The sequence below is a fragment of the Silurus aristotelis genome, assembly GCF_946808225.1.
Source record: "Silurus aristotelis genome assembly, chromosome: 15".
Classification (NCBI taxonomy): domain Eukaryota; kingdom Metazoa; phylum Chordata; class Actinopteri; order Siluriformes; family Siluridae; genus Silurus; species Silurus aristotelis.
In genome coordinates, this window is record NC_139588.1 from 24,867,602 (window position 1) to 24,887,280 (window position 19,679).

At 39.7% G+C, this 19,679-nt stretch overlaps 1 protein-coding gene and 1 long non-coding RNA gene across 3 annotated transcripts; both read left to right on the forward strand.

The window, feature by feature from the left end:
- Positions 1–292: 292 nt before the first annotated feature.
- On the forward strand, positions 293–3,303 carry LOC310737993. Of its 2 annotated transcripts, none has more exons than XR_014536936.1 (3): positions 293–640; positions 713–1,402; positions 1,440–3,303. It is a non-coding gene; the product is annotated as an uncharacterized lncRNA (long non-coding RNA). The 2 variants fall into 2 exon arrangements; XR_014536937.1 differs by having other exon boundaries at positions 329–640; positions 713–809; positions 2,839–3,303.
- A 4,893-nt stretch (positions 3,304–8,196) lies between these two features.
- On the forward strand, positions 8,197–16,130 carry LOC310737984 (uncharacterized protein C14orf132). Its single transcript, XM_083562805.1, has 2 exons — positions 8,197–8,578; positions 14,999–16,130. Exons 1-2 carry the CDS (start codon positions 8,552–8,554, stop codon positions 15,209–15,211), a joined length of 240 nt encoding a protein of 79 aa, XP_083418931.1. The 5' UTR covers positions 8,197–8,551; the 3' UTR covers positions 15,212–16,130.
- Positions 16,131–19,679: the final 3,549 nt, after the last annotated feature.

Consider the following 19,679-nt stretch of genomic DNA (forward strand, 5'->3'; position numbering starts at 1 on the left):
TGTTTTCTGAATGTTATGAATGTATTTCTATTGGAGGAGAGATGATATATAAAATACTTGAATTAAATATTGAATGTAAAAAGGGCTTGTAGTCAGTAAAGCCATCAGGAGGTTTGTAATAATAATAATAATAAAGAAATTGTGTATTTATTAAACCCCCACACAGCTGATATATGTTTATAGAAGTAAATAAATGGATGAATTAAAAGCAGTGTGTGATTTAGAGACAAACCAGAAACTTCATTCCCAACAATCCTTCACTTCATCCTCTTCATCCTGTTGCCTAGCAACCGTTCATTCTCTCTCGGTGGTGTGATTCACACCCACGCTGCGATTCAGGACACGACCGGGTGGAAAGAGATAAATGGGGCAGTGGTTAAAATGAGGGTAAATCGGAGGTGTGGGTACTGGCATGGGCTTTCTGGTGGGCTCGGATACACATCTTTGTTGCCACGGCAACTTCAGGTGCAACAGATGCTGTCAGGAGTGAAGAAGGTCAGAGGTCAGTCTTCGTGGGGATTCGGGACGCAGCCGCCTACTTTCTTGAGTTATATGATTATGTAGGAAAAGTGATCAGGACGTGTGGAGTTTCTCAAGACGCTGCCTACAGAGGGAACACATGCTCCTGGTGCTGACACAGGTAAATCAATAATAATAACCAATAAATAAACAAACAAATAAATCAATACAAAATTCAATCTTTGTTATTCAGAGTTAAACTTGAAGGTGAAGATGGCTCCACATCCTCCTCCTGACTCTGGGATTTTCTGCTTCATCTGAGATCCCGAGATCTCCTCATGCTGTACCAGGTGAAAATAGATCCGTTACTGTCCAGAGATAAATTCACGCTAATATTTGATAAATCTCCTGCTGCCCCTCACCCTCCCAGCTGGGCATCTTAACCTTCTCCAGGGGCAGTTAGTGAAACATTTACACACTCAGTGCTTGTTATTATACACTCGAAGCCAAAGTAAAGTTCAGAGTCACGTTCTGCAGAACCGTTCTTCATCAACGTTCTTCATCCCCAAAACCCGAGACGTGATGATGCTCAGGAAGTTTATTCCTTCTAAAAAACATGTAAGTTTACTGCTCATTTATCAGCGAGGTGATGAAGCTTTACTCCTAATTACTCACCTCACTCCATTCATCCTCAGCTCTGGGCTGAGTTTCCATATTAGAACTATCTTTCACTAACATCTACTGATATCTTCTACAGACCCATAGTGCGAAATATATTCAGTGTATCCAAAATTACAATTCTTTCTGTTGCCTAGGAAATATAATGTAGATTATACACATCACACTGGGGTGTTAAAGTACTCCTACTAAAATTGTATAATCTAAAATTATATTGCTATATGAAGTATTACAATCATTTACGTGTAGAATGGAGGAAATACGAGTAAATACACTACATACAGTACAGCGTGTTGTAGCAGGAGTATCATCATGAGAATAGCACTCTAGTAGGTATAATATGTGTGTATTGTGTGTTTAGTACTTCATCTGTAGTATAATGTAGCACAAACCCAATTCCAAAACAGTTGGGACACTGTGTTAACTGTAAATAAAAACAAAATGTGCTGATTTGCAAATCTTATAAACCAACATTTTATTCACAATAGAACATAAAAAACATGTCTGAGGAAACTGGGTAACTGTGTATCTGACAGAGGCAGAGTCTCTCAGAAGTAAAGATGGGCGGAGCTTCACCAATCTGTGAAACACTGTGTCTACAATAATGTTAATTAACATTAAATTAAAACCAGTTAAATATTTCTTCATTTACAGAAGATAATATCATCAAAGGTTTCTGAGAATCTGGAGAAATCTCTGTGCAGAAGTTACACAGGTGAAAATCGTTATTGTAAGTTTGTGATCTTCGGGCCCTCAGGGGCCACTGCATTTATAACAGTCATGGTTCTTAAATCACTGCATGGGCTCATTGACATCTGCAGAAATCATTGTCTGTGAAGACAGTCTGCCACGTCATCCACAAAGTAGGCATGTGTGAACACGATCTAGAAACGCCGCCATCCTCTCTGGGCCAAAGCTCTTTTATATGTACTGAGGGAAAAAGAAAAACTGTTCTGTGGTCAGACAAATCAAATTTTTTTATTTCTCTTTGTAAACCATGGACACCACATCCTCTGGACTAAAGAGGAGAGGGACCATCTGGCTTTTTATTAGCACTCAGTTCAAAAAGCTGCATCTCTGATGGTATGGTGGTGTTTCAGTGCCTGTGGAATGGGCAGCTGGTACATTTGGGAAGATTCCATCAATGCTGAACATCATATAACAGGTTTTAGTGCAACAAATGCTTACATCCAGAAAAAAATCTTTTTCATGCAAATATGCAAGGCCTTGCATATTTGAGAAAGACAATGCTAACTGCAAACTGCATCTACTGGAATAGCATTGATGGCCTGCAGTCTAGACATTCAAAACGTTTGACGCATAAAATGAAAAATACAACAAAGGAAACCACAAACTGTTCAGCAGCTAGAATCCTGTATCAGACACATATTAGACAACATTTCTCTCCCAAAATATTTTGAGCAGCCATCAAATTCATAACGACCTCATTTTTCATTAAAACAATATAAACTCTACATTTAAACATCTCTTTATGAGATTCGCAATTCATTCTGCTTTTATTTACACTGTACACAGTGTTCCACTTTTTTGGAATTGGGTTTATAAGTATAATGTGTGTATAGTGTTCTAGTTCTCTGCCTGTAGTATATGAGTGTATAGATTGTTACAATACTCCATCTATAGTACAATAAGTGTTACTGTATTAGTAGTTGTATAGTCCTCAGTGTTCCTCTCATGCAGAGCACGTTCAGGAGGCGATTGTTGGCTCCTCGTCACAGGAACACGGTGAATCACATCGTGGGTCAGGAAGAGTCACTTAAACAGAAGCATGAAAGCAGAGAGGAGTCTGTTCTGGCCTTCCTCGGGATCACATGCACCATCCTCAATCTCCTGGTCATCATATTCGTCTACATCTACACATCCCTGTGATCGAGGATCCTCTCAGCGATAACATGGCGTCAGGACAAATCTATTGTGGTTTTCATATAAAATGTGAATTTGAATATAAACGGGTTTATAATGTAAAATCTTTTAGCTTTCAGTGGCTGTATGTGATGTGCTGCAGGTTACAAATCCTAAAAGGAGGACAATAAACCAATAATAAAATGGATCTTATTTAAAAATATCGAACAAATAAATGTTTTATTGTCAAAAAAACTCAACATTGTGTTTACTTAAAAATCAATAAAATACAGTCAAATAAAATTCTGCATTAGTTTCCTTTTTTATTCAATCCTGATTTTTGATGATGGAATTAATATGAATTTTTTGCACATATGTAAGTGGGTTAAATTTTTCACTTGCATTGTGAATATAAATAAATATAATACAGGATAAAATATAAATATACTACAGTTCTAAACAGCACATATACAGATGTTTACACGTGGCAATAGAATTATTAACAGAGTCATATACATAATAGTGTATAAAATTATTCAAAATGGTCTTTTCTCTTCATTTCGAAGTCTATCGATTCAAGTATCTCAATTGCGCTGTGTGACGGAACCAAATGCAATTCCTCCTCCACACTACAGGAGGGAGCACTGAGCACTTCTGGGTCATGGGACACATTCTGGGTTGTAGCAGTATAGGCTAAGCTCTGACAATGAGCTGTACAAAATATCGCATTGTTCCATGTACATACTAATCATTTCCATGCCCCTGCTGCTTGTCTTTCAGTGCTCTGATATTTATTTCTGTTTTCTCAATCAAGTGTGTTTGTTTCACATTTTATTTATCGCTGACTATAATTTCATGTTATTTCTGTTCTTACGACTTCCCATGAGATCACATATTGGATTTCTTCTGTTTATAAATTAAACCACACATAGATTTTTGTTATTGTCATTATAACATTGTCGTTAAAATATGTAAGGTCTTCCCTGAAAAACAAAACCTTATTGTAGCCTACAGCATTGATGGAGTTTTTCCAACTCTACAAATGTACATTCTACAGGCACCAATACACCACCATACTATCAGAGATGCGGCTTTTTGTATTTAGCACTGTAACAAGCCAGATGGTCCCTCTCCTCTTTAGTCCAGAGGACATGGTGTCCATGGTTTCAAAAAAGAAAACTGACCACAGAACAGTTTTCCACTTTGCCTCAGTACATTTTTAATGAGCTTTGACCCTGAGAGGATGGTGGCATTTCTGGATCATGTTCACGCATGACTACTTCTTACTCTTATCCATGATAAGAGATTTAACCTGCATTAGTGAATGACGTGGCAAACTGTGTTTACAGACAATGATTTCTGCAGGTGTCAATGAGTTCTGCAGTGATTTCCATTAAGAACCATGACTGTTTTAAATGCAGTGGCCCCTGAGGGCCCGAAGATCACAAACATCCAATATTGATTTTCACCCGTGTCCCTTGTGCACAGAGATTTCTGCAGATTCTTAGAAACATTTGATAATATTATGTTCTGTAAATGATGAGATATTCAACTGTTTTGAAATTTGATATTGTGGAATATTAATTTAAAATTGTTCCACAGTTTGTAAACACAGACTTTCACAGATTGGTGAAGCTCCGCCCATCTTTACTTCTGGGAGACTTTCTAACATACACTATTTATACCCGATCATCTCACTGACCTGCTGTCAATTAACCTCATTAGTTGTGAATAAAATGTAAATATAAAATTGATTTTTAAATTCCATTGCATTCTGTTTTTATTTCTATTTTACACAGTGTTCAAATCTTTGGAACTGTGTTTATATGTTAAATAAAGGAAAGTGTTCTACACTTTCAGGAGTTTTCATCACCCACAAATATTTCTGAATCTTGGTTGAATTCTGTAGACTTTACATCCGGGATATAACTGATTACACAAAATTCACTGTTTAATCGAGTTATAGTTCTGTGCTCTGACTTCCTGCTCTTTTGTTTGTGTTTTATGAAAAGATTTTGAGATTTTGAGATCATTTTGTACTTTTGGATAAGGAACAGCATTCGAATTTGGTCAAGGACAAATGGAGGTCAGATGAGGAGTTAGTGATTAATTACAGATTAGAGCTCATGATTAAACAGTCTGATAACACACTGGTCACATGATCACATATTCCCCTGACTTGGCTTCTAGACAGTGCTGTTAAACTAACGGATAAATGAGTCTTGGTTCTTTTACACACCAGAGTCGTGATGTAGGTCAACCACAGAAAGCAGGAAGATTACACCAGATGTTTCTCTCTAGGTCTACACTATACAGTTTACAATGAAGATGAAAAAATAATAAGAATTAAATAAGACAGACAGACAGACAGACAGACAGACAGACAGACAGACAGACAGACAGACAGACAGACAGACAGACAGACAGACAGACAGACAGATAAATGGATGGATGGAGAGCAACATCAAACACCAGCTGAATTTAAACAAAATTGGTTGAAACATTGGGAAACACTGTTGTTTTTATCATGTGTGTATTATGCTAGTGTGTGTGTGTGTGTGTGTGTGTGTGTGTGTGTGTGGGTGTGGGTGTGTGTGTGTGTGTGTGTGTGTGTGTGGGTGTGTGTGTGTGTGTGTCCAGCTCCACATTGATATGTGTGTGTGTGTAGATGACCCTCTGCCTTCTCTTACTCTGATGACATTGTATTTCCATTATTAATGTCCATAACCGTCTCTTATATTAGACCATTTCAGCTCATGAGACATTCTCTGTGTGTGTGTGTGTGTGTGTGTGTGTGTGTGTGTGTGTGTGTGTGTGTGTGTGTGTGTGTGTGTGTGTGTGTGTGTGTGTGTGTGTGTGATTGATCCATCACTTCCCCCGGCATGGTTTTCTCTCCTGCTCTTCTCTGGCTGCTGGAAATCTGGGTGTGAGGAAGCAGATGTATTAAAGAGACCAGGAGCATCAGAGCTGATGCTGAAAATAAAAAAGGGTTTGAGCATGTTTTCCTGCAGGATGTTTCATCACTCATAAAGATGATGGAGAGAGAGAGAGAGAGAGAGAGAGAGAGAGAGAGAGAGAGAGAGAGAGAGAGAGAGAGAGAGAGAGAGAGGTGAGATATTTTTAGGAGTTTATTTGGGGAATCAAGCAGGACACAATCGCTGACCCTCTACAGAATCTCATCAACTTCTCTTTAAATTAATTACACAACACTGTGAAGATGCTTCTTATTTCCACACTCATTGTGTGTGTGTGTGTGTGTGTGTGTGTGTGTGTGTGTGTGTGTGTGTGTATGATCAGTGTTGTCACCTGTGTTTCCTGTTTCCTCCATGTGCTTCCTGCATTTGATGGAGGTCTCAGTCCCAATGTCGAATTGAAAACAGAAAGGAGCTTTTGCTGAAAAATGTTTGGAGGAGAATCTACAGTCTTCAGAACCCTCACAGAAGCTCGTTCCAGCCCAGATTACTCCAGCAGGAGGACTGGAGGTACAGGAGACCTGCTCATCAAACCTATGGACAGCCGTGTGGTCTCGCTAATGCTTATGCCAAAACTCTACACCTGGGATTTAAACTCACAACCTTCAGATCCAAAGTACAATACCTCAACCACTAAGCTACCTCCTCTACAATGATAGCAAACAAGAAGAAAGTGAGGAAAAGGAGAATGTCCTCCTCCTCCTCCTCCTCCTCCTCCTCCTCCTCCTCCCTCCCGCTTCATCAGCTGATGTTGGGTGGAAAAATGGTAAAGTATTTCTGCTTCCAGTAGAGAATTCCACCAGAAGATCATGTTTTTACAATGTATTTATAAAACCCTTTTAGTGAACGAATGTTCGTGATGAAACCCTCATCAGCTTATTGTAAGAGCTTTATATCAACATCACCTCCTCTCAATCCGGGAGACATGCTGAAGCATATTTCTGCTCCTGACCTACAAAATTTATAGTTTCATTTTCCACTTCACTCAGGGCCACAAAAACACACATTTCTCCTTCCTAAACATCTACAAGCTCCTCAAGACGTTCTTTTCTTTGCATAGTTAAGGTCAGGGTGTAGGGTCAGTGACCTTTAGAGCAGATATAAAGGCTCTGATCAATAACCCAGTCACTTAATCACTGAGCCACAACTCAGAGAGAGTGGAGGAGGAGAGGAAAGGAGGAGGAAGAGAAGAGAGAGAACCATGGATAATTAAGTGTCCTTATTGATACATAATAGTTAAGGACACTTGTGTAGTATGTTCAGGGTGTAAGTAGGAACATGATTCACTCTGGCAGCAGAACTGAAACGGAGAACCAGAATGAAACACAGACATGAGGGATCTCTGGGATATAAAGCTCCACCCACTCCACTATAAACAAACCTGAGTGAACGTGTGAGAGTGAGGAGACGACAGCATCCAAATATCCCAGTTCACCAAACACTCCATATCCATGATCCTCCAGATCTAAACCTTTACCTCACAAACACCTACTGACTAAACACTCCACTAAATAAATGTGTGTTCAGCCTCGACTTGAACACTGAGACTGTGACTGAGATTCCTTCAACTTCAATGTGCATACAGACGTGTATAGATGATCTATAGATCAGTAATGATGTAAATAATAGCATGGTTATTAGATCCTTGATTTGGACAGAAATGACAGAAGCTGCAGGAGGACGAGTGGAAGTGTAAAATCTGTGTCCCTGTTTGGGATATGGACATGTGCAATTCCAAATTCATTTTAAATGTCACTAATCGAACCCTGGAACCCAAGACCTCATTATTTGGAGATTAGATTTTTTAGATTAGATTAGATTAGATTCAACTTTATTGTCATTACACATGTACAAGTACAAGGCAACGAAATGCAGTTTGGGTCTAACCAGAGTGCAATAACAACAAGTGCAGGATTTACAGTGTTCCATGAATTAAATAAATTAAATGAAATGGTATTATAGGAAACAGTAAACAGTAATTTACAGATGTGTATTTACGATGAACATAATATACAGATGCAGATACTATACATAAGATACAGGTTACCAGCTTCTTTAAGGACTTGACATTAAAAGGAACACCATGTCTTCAGAACCTTCAGCTCCTCTCTCATTTAAACCCTGCTCTATTTGAAGGACCAGACTTGCAACTTGTTTCTATTTTAAGAGACGCTCCTGAGTAGAATCAATTCAGCAAGCAGGAACCATGATCCAGCCTCAGAACCCCTGAGAAACCTTTGTTCTTAAAGCATGCTCATGTTCTCTCTATCTCTCTCACTCTCACTCTCTCGCTCTCTTTCCCTCTCTCTCTCTCTCTCTCTCTCTCTCTCTCTCTCTCTCTCTCTTGCTCTCTCTCTCTCTCTCTCTCTCTCTCTCTCTCTCTCTCGCTCTCCCTCTCCCTCTCTCTGTCTCGCTCTCCTTCCCCCCTTACTGTTCGGTGTTGTTGATCTGCATCATGGCTCTGTTGCTTCTCCTCCATCTCCTTTAATCACAGCTTTATCTCTCGGTTATTGGCTTTGATATCTTCATCTCTTCCTCCTTTACCTGTTGGTTGCCTGCTCTCTTGCTCTCTCTTCATCATGGATCTGTCCTTCATGGCAGCGCAGGTAAGTAGAACCATGTCTTTATTCTGGACTGAACACTTACACTGAGGCTCATGTTGATACACGAACTGAAAATAACTTACTGTCTGCTGTACATTTGATTTAAAATGAGACGGGTTTAGGTTCAGTTCAGAGATTCTGGACTTTATTATCTTTTCCTTAAAGAATACAGTTACAGTGTGACTTTAAACACTGCTGATGTAATGAGGATGCACTGAGTATTTCATAGCTGGAATAATAATAATAATAATAATAATAATAATAATAATAATAATAATAATAATAATAATAATAATAATAATAATAATGCACATTGTCACAAGCTGGTTCTGATATGAGCCCGTTCTGTTTTCTCCTGTTTTTCTGAATGGAGAGATGTAAGGATGATGTAAGCATTGTGAGCACAGCTCATGATGTGTCTGGCCAGTTTAAGCGAAAAATCTTTAGAGGAAACAGGTGAAAGTCTTTACCTCAGATTAATAAATAATATATCTCTCTCTCTCTCTCTCTCTCTCTCTCTCTCTCTCTCTCTCTCTCTCTCTCTCTCTTCTCTCTCTCTCTCTCTCTCTCTCTCTCTCTCTCTATCATCAGTCTAAGCCCAGGGTTGTTTTTCCTGTTTATTAAGTTTGAAATGAAACTAGTGTAACCAACTGGAATCAGAAAAATGGTAGTTGACTGGTTAATGTCATGAGCTCAAATCCCATCCAAGCCGCCACCACTGGGCCCTTGAGCAAGGCCCTTAACTCTTAGTTGTATAAATGAGAGAATTGTAAGTAAAATGTAACATAAATCATGGCTGTCTGTGCTGGAGCTCAGTGGTTCAGATGTTGGACTTCTGATCAGAAGATCATGAGTTCAAATAGCACTACCACTGCTGGGCCCTTGAGCAAGGCCCTTAACCCCGACCTGCTCAGTTGTATAACTGAGAGAATTGTAAGTCACTCTGAATCACGGCATCTGACAAATGCTGTAAATGTAAATGTTTTCTCTCTTAACGTTCTCTTCTGTTTTTGTTAGTGTTCATGTAGGTGTTTTGTATATTAATGCATGTTACACTCAAGTGTTTATCCATTTATAGTTACACTTAATGTTGTGGAAGTTCCTGTTCTCACTTACGTTACTATCAGTGATCCTTTACTCTTTCCATTTATTAAATCTCATTAAAAAAACATCTCATTCCACTATTAGTTCCCATTTGCCCTACAGTAATCTCCACTCTTCTGGGAAGATGTTCCACTAGATCTTTGTGGAGATTTATTCAGCTAAAAGGTGTTAGTAAAATCAGGTACTGATGTAGGTGAGAAGTTGAGGAGGTTCCTGGGGTGCAGGCAGCGTGAAACATTTATCCCAAAGGTGTTCAGTAAGGTCAGAACTTTAGAGCTGGCCACTGAAGATCTTCTGTTCTCCTAACTTTAGCTCCCAGTTGGCTAACGGTGGTGTGTACGGAGTCTAGTACTTTTTATTTATTTACTTTTATGTCACACTAAAAACTTATTTAAAGATGATTCCCCTTCTAGCAGTGTGTGTGTGTGTGTGTGTGTGTGTGTGTGTGTGTGTGTGTGTGTGTGTGTGTGTGTGTGTGTGTGTGTGAGAGAGACAGCAGCAACTGCTTTTCATGTATTAATTATGATTTGATATCACACTGAGCTTCTTCTTCACCGAAACTTCACAATAGTGTTTGCTGTATATAATATTATATATATATATATATATATTATATCAAATCCAGCTCCATCAAGATCTGCTTTACAGATGTGAACGTGAACACTGACTGCACCCCAGTCCTCCTCACCTTCTCACCTAGATCAGTACCTGACTTTAATAACACCTTTGTGCGTAAAGTACACAAATCTCCACAAGCACACACCAAAATCTAGTGGAACATCTTGCCAGAAGAGTGAAAGGAGTTAGAAGGGCAAATTGGGACTAAACGTGATATATGATGCTCAAAAATAACATACCATACGTATGACCAGGTGTTCACAAACTTTTGATAATAGAGTGTAGAACTTAATGGAGCTGGCTTTGTGCACAGATGCACTGTCATGCTGAAACAGGTTTGGGTCTCCTAGATCTTCTCCACTCTACCAGTAAAGGAAATAATTCACCTGGAAACGCTGGTGTCCATATATGAGTGCTTGGACCTCGTCATTTATAAACTCAGGCTACTGTGCTTTGGGGGGAAGGGGGGCGATCATCTGTAGCTGGGTTTCCATGTGTTTGCTTTGGATGCACATCATGAACGCTCACATCAATACCCCACTGAGGAGCTTTAATTCAGATTAATGGCTTCATTAAGACACTGATTACTGCTTTTGATTTCTTAGTTAGTAAAGTGACTGCGTCTAAAACTGAGGCGTGTCTCGGCTCCACATGGTTCCTCACAGGTGTCCGGCAGTTTGATGGAAATCAAAGTTCAGTCAGAATTTTCTTTCAGCTGTAAATGCGAGTGCTTTGTGTTTAGTCGTGGTCATTTATAAACTCAGTATAAACTCTTTCACCTCTAGCAAACTTCCTCTATTTCTGCATCTACAAAACCCGACTCTGAACACCAGGAACTTCCCAAATATTAACCCTGACTTCACCTTTCACCAGACATCAGACTCACTACCGCCTCATCAGACTCACTACTGCCTCATCAGACTCACTGCTGCCTCATCAGACTCACTACTCCCTCATTATATTTACTGCTGCCCCATCAGACTCACTACTGCCCCATCAGACTCACTACTGCCTCATCAGACTCACTACTGCCCCATCAGACTCACTACAGCCTCATCAGACTCACTACCGCCTCATCAGACTCACTTCCGCCTCATCAGACTCACTACTGCCTCATTATATTTACTGCTGCCCCATCAGACTCACTACTGCCCCATCAGACTCACTACTGCCTCATCAGACTCACTACTGCCCCATCAGACTCACTACAGCCTCATCAGTCTCACTACTGCCTCATCAGACTCACTACTGCCTCATTATATTTACTACTGCCTTATTATATTTACTGCTGCATCATCAGTCTCACTACTGCCTCATCAGGCTCACTACTGCCTCATTATATTTACTGCTGCCCCATCAGACTCACTACTGCCTCATCAGACTCACTACCGCCTCATCAGACTCACTACTGCCTCATTATATTTACTGCTGCCCCATCAGACTCACTACTGCCCCATCAGACTCACTACTGCCTCATCAGACTCACTACTGCCCCATCAGACTCACTACAGCCTCATCAGACTCACTACTGCCTCATCAGACTCACTACTGCCTCATTATATTCACTACTGCCTCATTATATTTACTGCTGCATCATCAGTCTCACTACTGCCTCATCAGGCTCACTACTGCCTCATCAGACGCACTACTGCCTCATTATATTTACTGCTGCATCATCAGTCTCACTACCGCCTCATCAGACTCACTACAGCCCCATCAGTCTCACCACTGCCTCATCAGACTCACTACTGCCTCATAAGTCTCACTACTATTTCATTCGACTCCCTACGCCTCATAAGACTCATTATTGCCCCATCAGACTCACTACTGCTTTATCAGAATCACTTCTGCCTCATTAAGTGTACTATTGCCCCATCAGACTCATTACTGCCCCTCAGATTCATTAGATTCACTGATGCCTCACTGACTCATTTCTGCCCCCCAAAAAAGAAGTATTACTGCCTTATCAGACTCGTTGTTTCTCCAATAGACTTGTAACATCAGAGTGACAGTAAGTGTGATTATCACTACCCTGTGTTTCTCTCACTGCTCTTTATTCTTTTTCTTTCTGGAGAGTATAAATTACATGAAGTGACAGACTGTAATCCATCACATCACCACCAGCACACACTCGCCTGTTTACACACACACACACACACACACACACACACACACACACACACACACACACACACACACACACACACACACACACAGAGCACTGTTCTCTCAGAATAATGATGAGATTTAGAAAGAATGAATGTCATGGCTCAGGAACAGAGGAATAATCACATTCCGTCCCTCATCAGGGATCAGCGATGACATTCACATCAGCAGGTTAAAGAGCTTCGAGTGACGCCTTCAACATTTACACTCTATAATGTATTCCGTCTAAGGAGCATCGAGATAACGTTCTGCTCGATCAGACGCTGTCTGGAACCAAACCACTCTTCTACAGCAGCCTGTAGACCAGAACAGAGTTTATTTATTAAATAACAACATATTTTTCATCCCTTTATACAATCAGAAACATCTGTGAAACAATGTAACAACACTTACGCTATAAGAGTTACACTGCTTCATCTTCACCTCAAACACTGGAGCCTCCTTCAATACATTTTTAACTCTTACCATGACTCCTTCCAAACACTTGATGAGACTCCTTCCACACATGTTACATGAACATATCAAAACTTTCTGTATATATATATATATATATATATATATATATAAATATATATATACAGTCATATATGTATATACATTATATATATACACATATATATATATATATATAAAATCATATATTGTGATTTCAGGATTTTTTTTTTAGATTATGTCTCTTACAGTGGACATGACAACGATGACAATTTCAGACCCCTCCATGATTTCTAAGTGGGAGAACTTGCAAAATAGCAGCGTGTTCAAATACTTATTTTCCTCACTGTATATATATATATATATATACAGTGAGGAAAATAAGTATTTGAACACCTGAGAAAGTCAATGTTAATATTTGGTACAGGAGCCTTTGTTTGCAATTACAGAGGTCAAACGTTTCCTGTAGTTTTTCACCAGGTTTGCACACACTGCAGGAGGGATTTTGGCCCACTCCTCCACACAGATCTTCTCTAGATCAGTCAGGTTTCTGGCCTGTCGCTGAGAAACACGGAGTTTGAGCTCCCTCCAAAGATTCTCTATTGGGTTTAGGTCTGGAGACTGGCTAGGCCACGCCAGAACCTTGATATGCTTCTTACAGAGCCACTCCTTGGTTATCCTGGCTGTGTGCTTCAGGTCATTGTCATGTTGGAAGACCCAGCCTCGACCCATCTTCAATGCTCTAACTGAGGGAAGGAGGTTATTCCCCAAAATCTCGCAATACATGGCCCCGGTCATCCCTTTCCTTAATACAGTGCAGTCACCCTGTCCCATGTGGAGAAAAACACCCCCAAAGCATGATGCTACCACCCTCATGCTTCACAGTAGGGATGGTGTTCTTGGGAGGGTACTCATCATTCTTCTTCCTCCAAACACGTTTAGTGGAATTATGACCCAAAAGTTCTATTTTGGTCTCATCTGACCACATGACTTTCTTCCATGACTCCTCTGGATCATCCAAATGGTCATTGGCAAACTTAAGACGTGTCTGGACATGTGCTGGTTTAAGCAGGGGAACCTTCCGTGCCATGCATGATTTCAAACCATGACGTCTTATTGTATTACCAACAGTAACCTTGGAAACGGTGGTCCCAGCTCTTTTCAGGTCATTGATCAGCTCCTCCCGTGTAGTTCTGGGCTGATTTCTCACCTTCCTTAGGATCATTGAGACCCCACGAGGTGAGATATTGCATGGAGCCCCAGTCCGAAGGCGATTGACAGTCATGTTTAGCTTCTTCCATTTTCTAATGATTGCTCCAACAGTGGACCTTTTTTCACCAAGCTGCTTGGCAATTTCCCCGTAGCCCTTTCCAGCCTTGTGGAGGTGTACAATTTTGTCTCTAGTGTCTTTGGACAGCTCTTTGGTCTTGGCCATGTTAGTAGTTGGATTCTTACTGATTGTATGGGGTGGACAGGTGTCTTTATGCAGCTAACGACCTCAAACAGGTGCATCTAATTTAGGATAATAAATGTAGTGGAGGTGGACATTTTAAAGGCAGACTAACAGGTCTTTGAGGGTCAGAATTCTAGCTGATAGACAGGTGTTCAAATACTTATTTGCAGCTGTATCATACAAATAAATAGTTTAAAAATCATACATTGTGATTTCTGGATTTTTTTTTAGATTATGTCTCTCACAGTGGACATGCACCTACGATGACAATTTAAATTTTCAAATACTTATTTTCCTCACTGTATATAACATCTGTGTGTTCGTGGGTCTGCTGTCTATAGAATTAGTAACGTATCAGAATGAGGCATTAAAATAAACCTGTACTACAGTCAGAGCTGCTTTTCAGGAGAATTCATCAACACCTTCTGACCAATCAGAGTGCAAAATCAGGTAAGACGTCAGTGCTCCAGTTTAGGGGGTAAATTTGTTTGTTTTTAAAGTTAGTGTTCAGCTTCAAGGAGAAGAATCCGGGTTAAATCGTAGTGTAAGCGCTCGTCTAGGTGGAAAGGTCAGATTCCATCATTGTCACATTTGCTGAAAGCGTAAAAGCTCCATGATTCATGCCTGACCTCTTCATCCCTCATTCTCAGATCCCTGTAATGACGGGCGCCTTCATGGACTCGTCTCCGAACGACGACTACAGCACGGATCACTCGCTCTTTAACTCCTCAGCCAGCGTCGCTCTTCACCAGCAGGAGGCGCCACAGAGGTTTTCCCGAGACGCTATCTGGCTCTGGATCGCCATTTCTGCCACCATCGCCAACATCGTGGTGGTCGGAATCGTCTACGCATGCACATTCTGAACTTAGGACCTGGGGGAAATAAAATGTAGGCTCACACCAGAGATCTTCACCCCTGGGGTTATTTTCCTTTCACTCTCTGTCTGAGTCTCTCTGGTGTGAGGGCATGTTTTTATAGTAGATTTACACATAGATGTATTTTACTGAGGTTGTGTGTTTAGATTCATGAGAAGGTCCAAGGACCATTCAGGATCTGATTTCCTTCTCAGACATGTAAAGCAAAAACCTGCCAATTTATACTCACTTTAATCAACTCCAGGATTTGGGTTAGGGTTCGTTTGCTGTTTTTCTTTTTTTTTTTTTCTTTTCTTTTCTTTTCTTTTCTTTTCTTTTCTTTTCTTTTCTTTTCTTTTCTTTTATTTTATTTTATTTTATTTTATTTTATTTTATTTTATGTTCTGTTTTGAGAATGTAACCCAAATTCTGATACACAATGTTAATTTATTGAATTCTTTGTCCATCTTTTTTTCATGCACCTCAGTATAGAGATGATTGTTACACACATAAATATAATAGAATTATGATTAGTATATAAACGATTCCTTTTCCTTTTCTACCTGTTTTCTGTACACAAGTCCACACTGTGTTGATGTGCTGAAATCTGAAACAGAGATTTTGTAGTTATTTTTGTTGTAGTTGATGTATAAAGTGCCACTCAACCTGGAAGTGATATATAACAGTATTTTTAATGACTTTCTGTTCACATATTTTGGGAGAAAATCAAAGCGGGTGGATGAGGAAGTGGTTGTGGGGTATATTTTGTATATAGTGGATATTTTTGCCCTCAGTAGGCTGATTGTGTACGTAGGTATTTTTTAAAGCTTTAAATGTATAGAACACACAGAATGCTATTTTATGTCTCTGTTTAAGTTTCTGGATGATTTTTTTGATATTAGAGAAATTAAATCTACATGATAATCAACTATGTAGTGTTTATAGACTGATTTCTCTGCTATAAAGGACCTATAGGTTAGACACCCTGCTGGTGACTCACTGCAACTGCAGCTTTACATCACACTTCAATCAAGGACACGATTCCATCCGAGTTCACGTGCAAAAACTTTTCCAGCTTCTATTAAACCTTCTTTTATTTTTTTATGGTAAAACAGTTATGCAGTGTTATTTATATTCATAAAACTCACCACTCAGTGTACATCAGAGCTCTCCAACCACAGGGTCATGACCCAGTACCAGACTGTGGATGAGTTGCTCCTGGGTGGAGCTCAACAGATAAGCTCATTATTACCATGAGAGATACACACCCTCGTGTGTGTGTGTGTGTGTGTGTGTGTGTGTGTGTGTGTGTGTGTGTGTGTGTGTGTGTGTGTGTGTGTGTGTGTGTGTGTGTGTGTCATGCAGGACCTATATCACAATGATTGTTTAGGTGAGCAGGACATGTTTGAACTTCATCATATAATGTTACAGAACACACACACACACACACACACACACACACACACACACACACACACACACACACACACACACACAGACACACACACACACACACACACACACACACACACACACACACACACACACACACACACACACACACACACAGACACACACACACACACACACACACACACAGATATAGAGACCCAGATTAAGATAAGGAAACCTCCACTCGTACACTGGAGAAAGGTAAAAGCAGGAGGGATTGAGGGTCAGGTATAGGATTAATAAAGAGAGAAATGAGATTAAGGAGGATGTGATGAGACAAAAGAGAGAGAGAGAGAGAGAGAGAGAGAAAGAGAGATGTCAGGGAGCAGCCTTCTCTCATTTCTCTGCTCCACACACTCCTTCTTTGTGTCTGTTCAGTCTACAGACAATGTGCTCGGCCTTGTAATGACTTTGTGGAAGAGGAGACACCGGTCTCCATAGCAACTGGAGTAAAGTGGCTCTCATTTCACCCACACACACACACACACACACACACACAAACACACACACACACACACACAACCACACACACACACACACACACACACACACACACACACACACACACACACACACACACACAAACACACACACACACACACAACCACACACACACACACACACACACACACACACACACACACACACAACCACACACACACACACACACACACACACACACACACACACACACACACACACAACCACACACACACACACACACACACACACACACACACACACACACACACACACACACAAACACACACACACACACACAACCACACACACACACACACACACAAACAAACACACACACACACACACACAACCACACACACACACACACACACACACACACACACACACACACACACACACACACACACACACAGAGACTCCTCACTGCCCTCATTCTAAAGGATAAACAGATTAAATGTCACAGAGATCAGCTTTCATATCATTATAAATATTACACTCATTATTAATCTAAACATCTAAAACAAATCTTTTCAAAAAAATTTTAACTCCGTATATGGACTGTGTGTAATTACACCTGCTCTGTGTGTGAGGTCAGAGCCACCACACTGCTCTCAGCCAATCAGATCGCTTCGTGCTGCAGGTACGTTACTGTACACTGGTGGATTTATTTATTTATTTATTTATTTATTTATTTATTTTAATTGTGAAAAATAAAACAACATTACATTAATTTCTAAGATATAAATTCATTTCACAATCAATTATTACTAAGTAAATTCAGTAATTATTATTTGTGGCCAGTAAAATGTCCCCTGGTGCCAAATCATAGAAAATATATATATAAAAAAAAAGAACAACAACAAAAAAAAATAAAAAAAACATTTGATATAAAGTAATGCAGTGCCAAGAAATTAATACGACATTTTATTATTATTAATTTATTTATGTAATTTATTTAATTATTTACTTCCCAATTAATTAACATCAGTGTTCTATGTTTCTGATTCACCCAAAAAAAAAAAAACGTTTTGTAACCTGAAGTAATATGTCGGGTTTTTTTTCTCCATATAAAAGAATGAGTAATTTCTGATTAATAAAAGTATCTCTGTGTGCTGAACTGATCAGAAGTGAACACATTTATTTTTGTTCTGATATTTTTACATTTATCATTTTTTTCTTAATGTTTATATTAATTATTTATTCGTTATTTTTTTGTCTACATCCTGCTGATTTTTTACTTTAATTTAATACATTTTGTTTTATATTTTTGATTGTAGATTTATTTTGAAGTGTTGTTCAGATGTTCAGGTCTGAAGCTGAAGAGAAACATTTACAAACCAAATATCAGCAAATAATAATTATGAATTCGCTTCTCTTTTCTTTAAACATTTTACTCGGTGTGTGTCTGTGTGTGTGTGTGTGTGTGTGTGTGTGTGTGTGTGTGTAGATATATATATATATACACCACACACAGCAGTGTGAGCGCCATCTAGTGGAGCTTTACTGCACACTTTACTCTAAAACTTTGTGTGTCACAGCATTTTGTGCGTTTGAGATGGATGTTGGTGAAACCCAGATGAGTTCTTCTCTCATCATTCTATCTCAAGGACCTTTTCCCTCATTCCCAGATTCAGATCCTGTCCATATTTATCTGTCTTTTTCATCCTTTTTTTCTTTTATTTGTGCCTGAACCTGTCTCTGGATTTGTCCTGGTCTTCAGCATTTATGTTTATAATTGTGTTAGCACCAGCACTGTGTAGATCAGATCCTACACTTACATTTTGAATTCAGCCCTGATCCATGTCTCTGTCTTTCCCTAAATGAAGTCATTGATCTAGATCCAAGGCTCAGTCCCTGACTCACCACCCCTCCATTTCCACTCGCTCCAGTCTCGTCTCCACAATTAGTCCAGTTTAATGCAAGTCATCTTTATTTTTACAGTGTTTATGAGATGTTTCTTCTACAGAGAGTCGTACAGACGTGCTTTATTTCTTCTCATGCCAGGAAACAGTCAGGATCCTGTACTTATGCACTGCAGAGAGGAGATACAGCATGTCCAGAGGTGTTAGAAGATGTGTTCCTGCTTCGACATGGCCTACTGATGGCTAAGTAGATCTTTATTTTGAAACTTTTCTTGTATTTGTGAAAGATCCAGGGTCTGATCAGCTGGTTCTGGAGGATCAGATGAAGCGTCTGAGCAGAGTTTGATAAGGGATTTAGGGAGTGTAGCTTTAAGGTGGAGTTAGAGAACTTGGTTTACAAGTCTGGATCAGGTTCAGAGATCTGATGGTCTGCAGGACTACAAGTTGAAGATGATGAAGGATAAACAAGTCACTGAAATGGAATGTTAGATATCTTCCACACCTTCAAACTTTAAAATAGTTCTGATTCACGCGTGTGATGCTGCACTGCTCATCCTCCGAGAATCGACACACTCTTTACTTCACCGACATTCAGTGATGATCTGAAATCCAGCAAGAAGAAGAGTTCATGGAGAACACACACACACACACACACACACACACACACACACACACACACA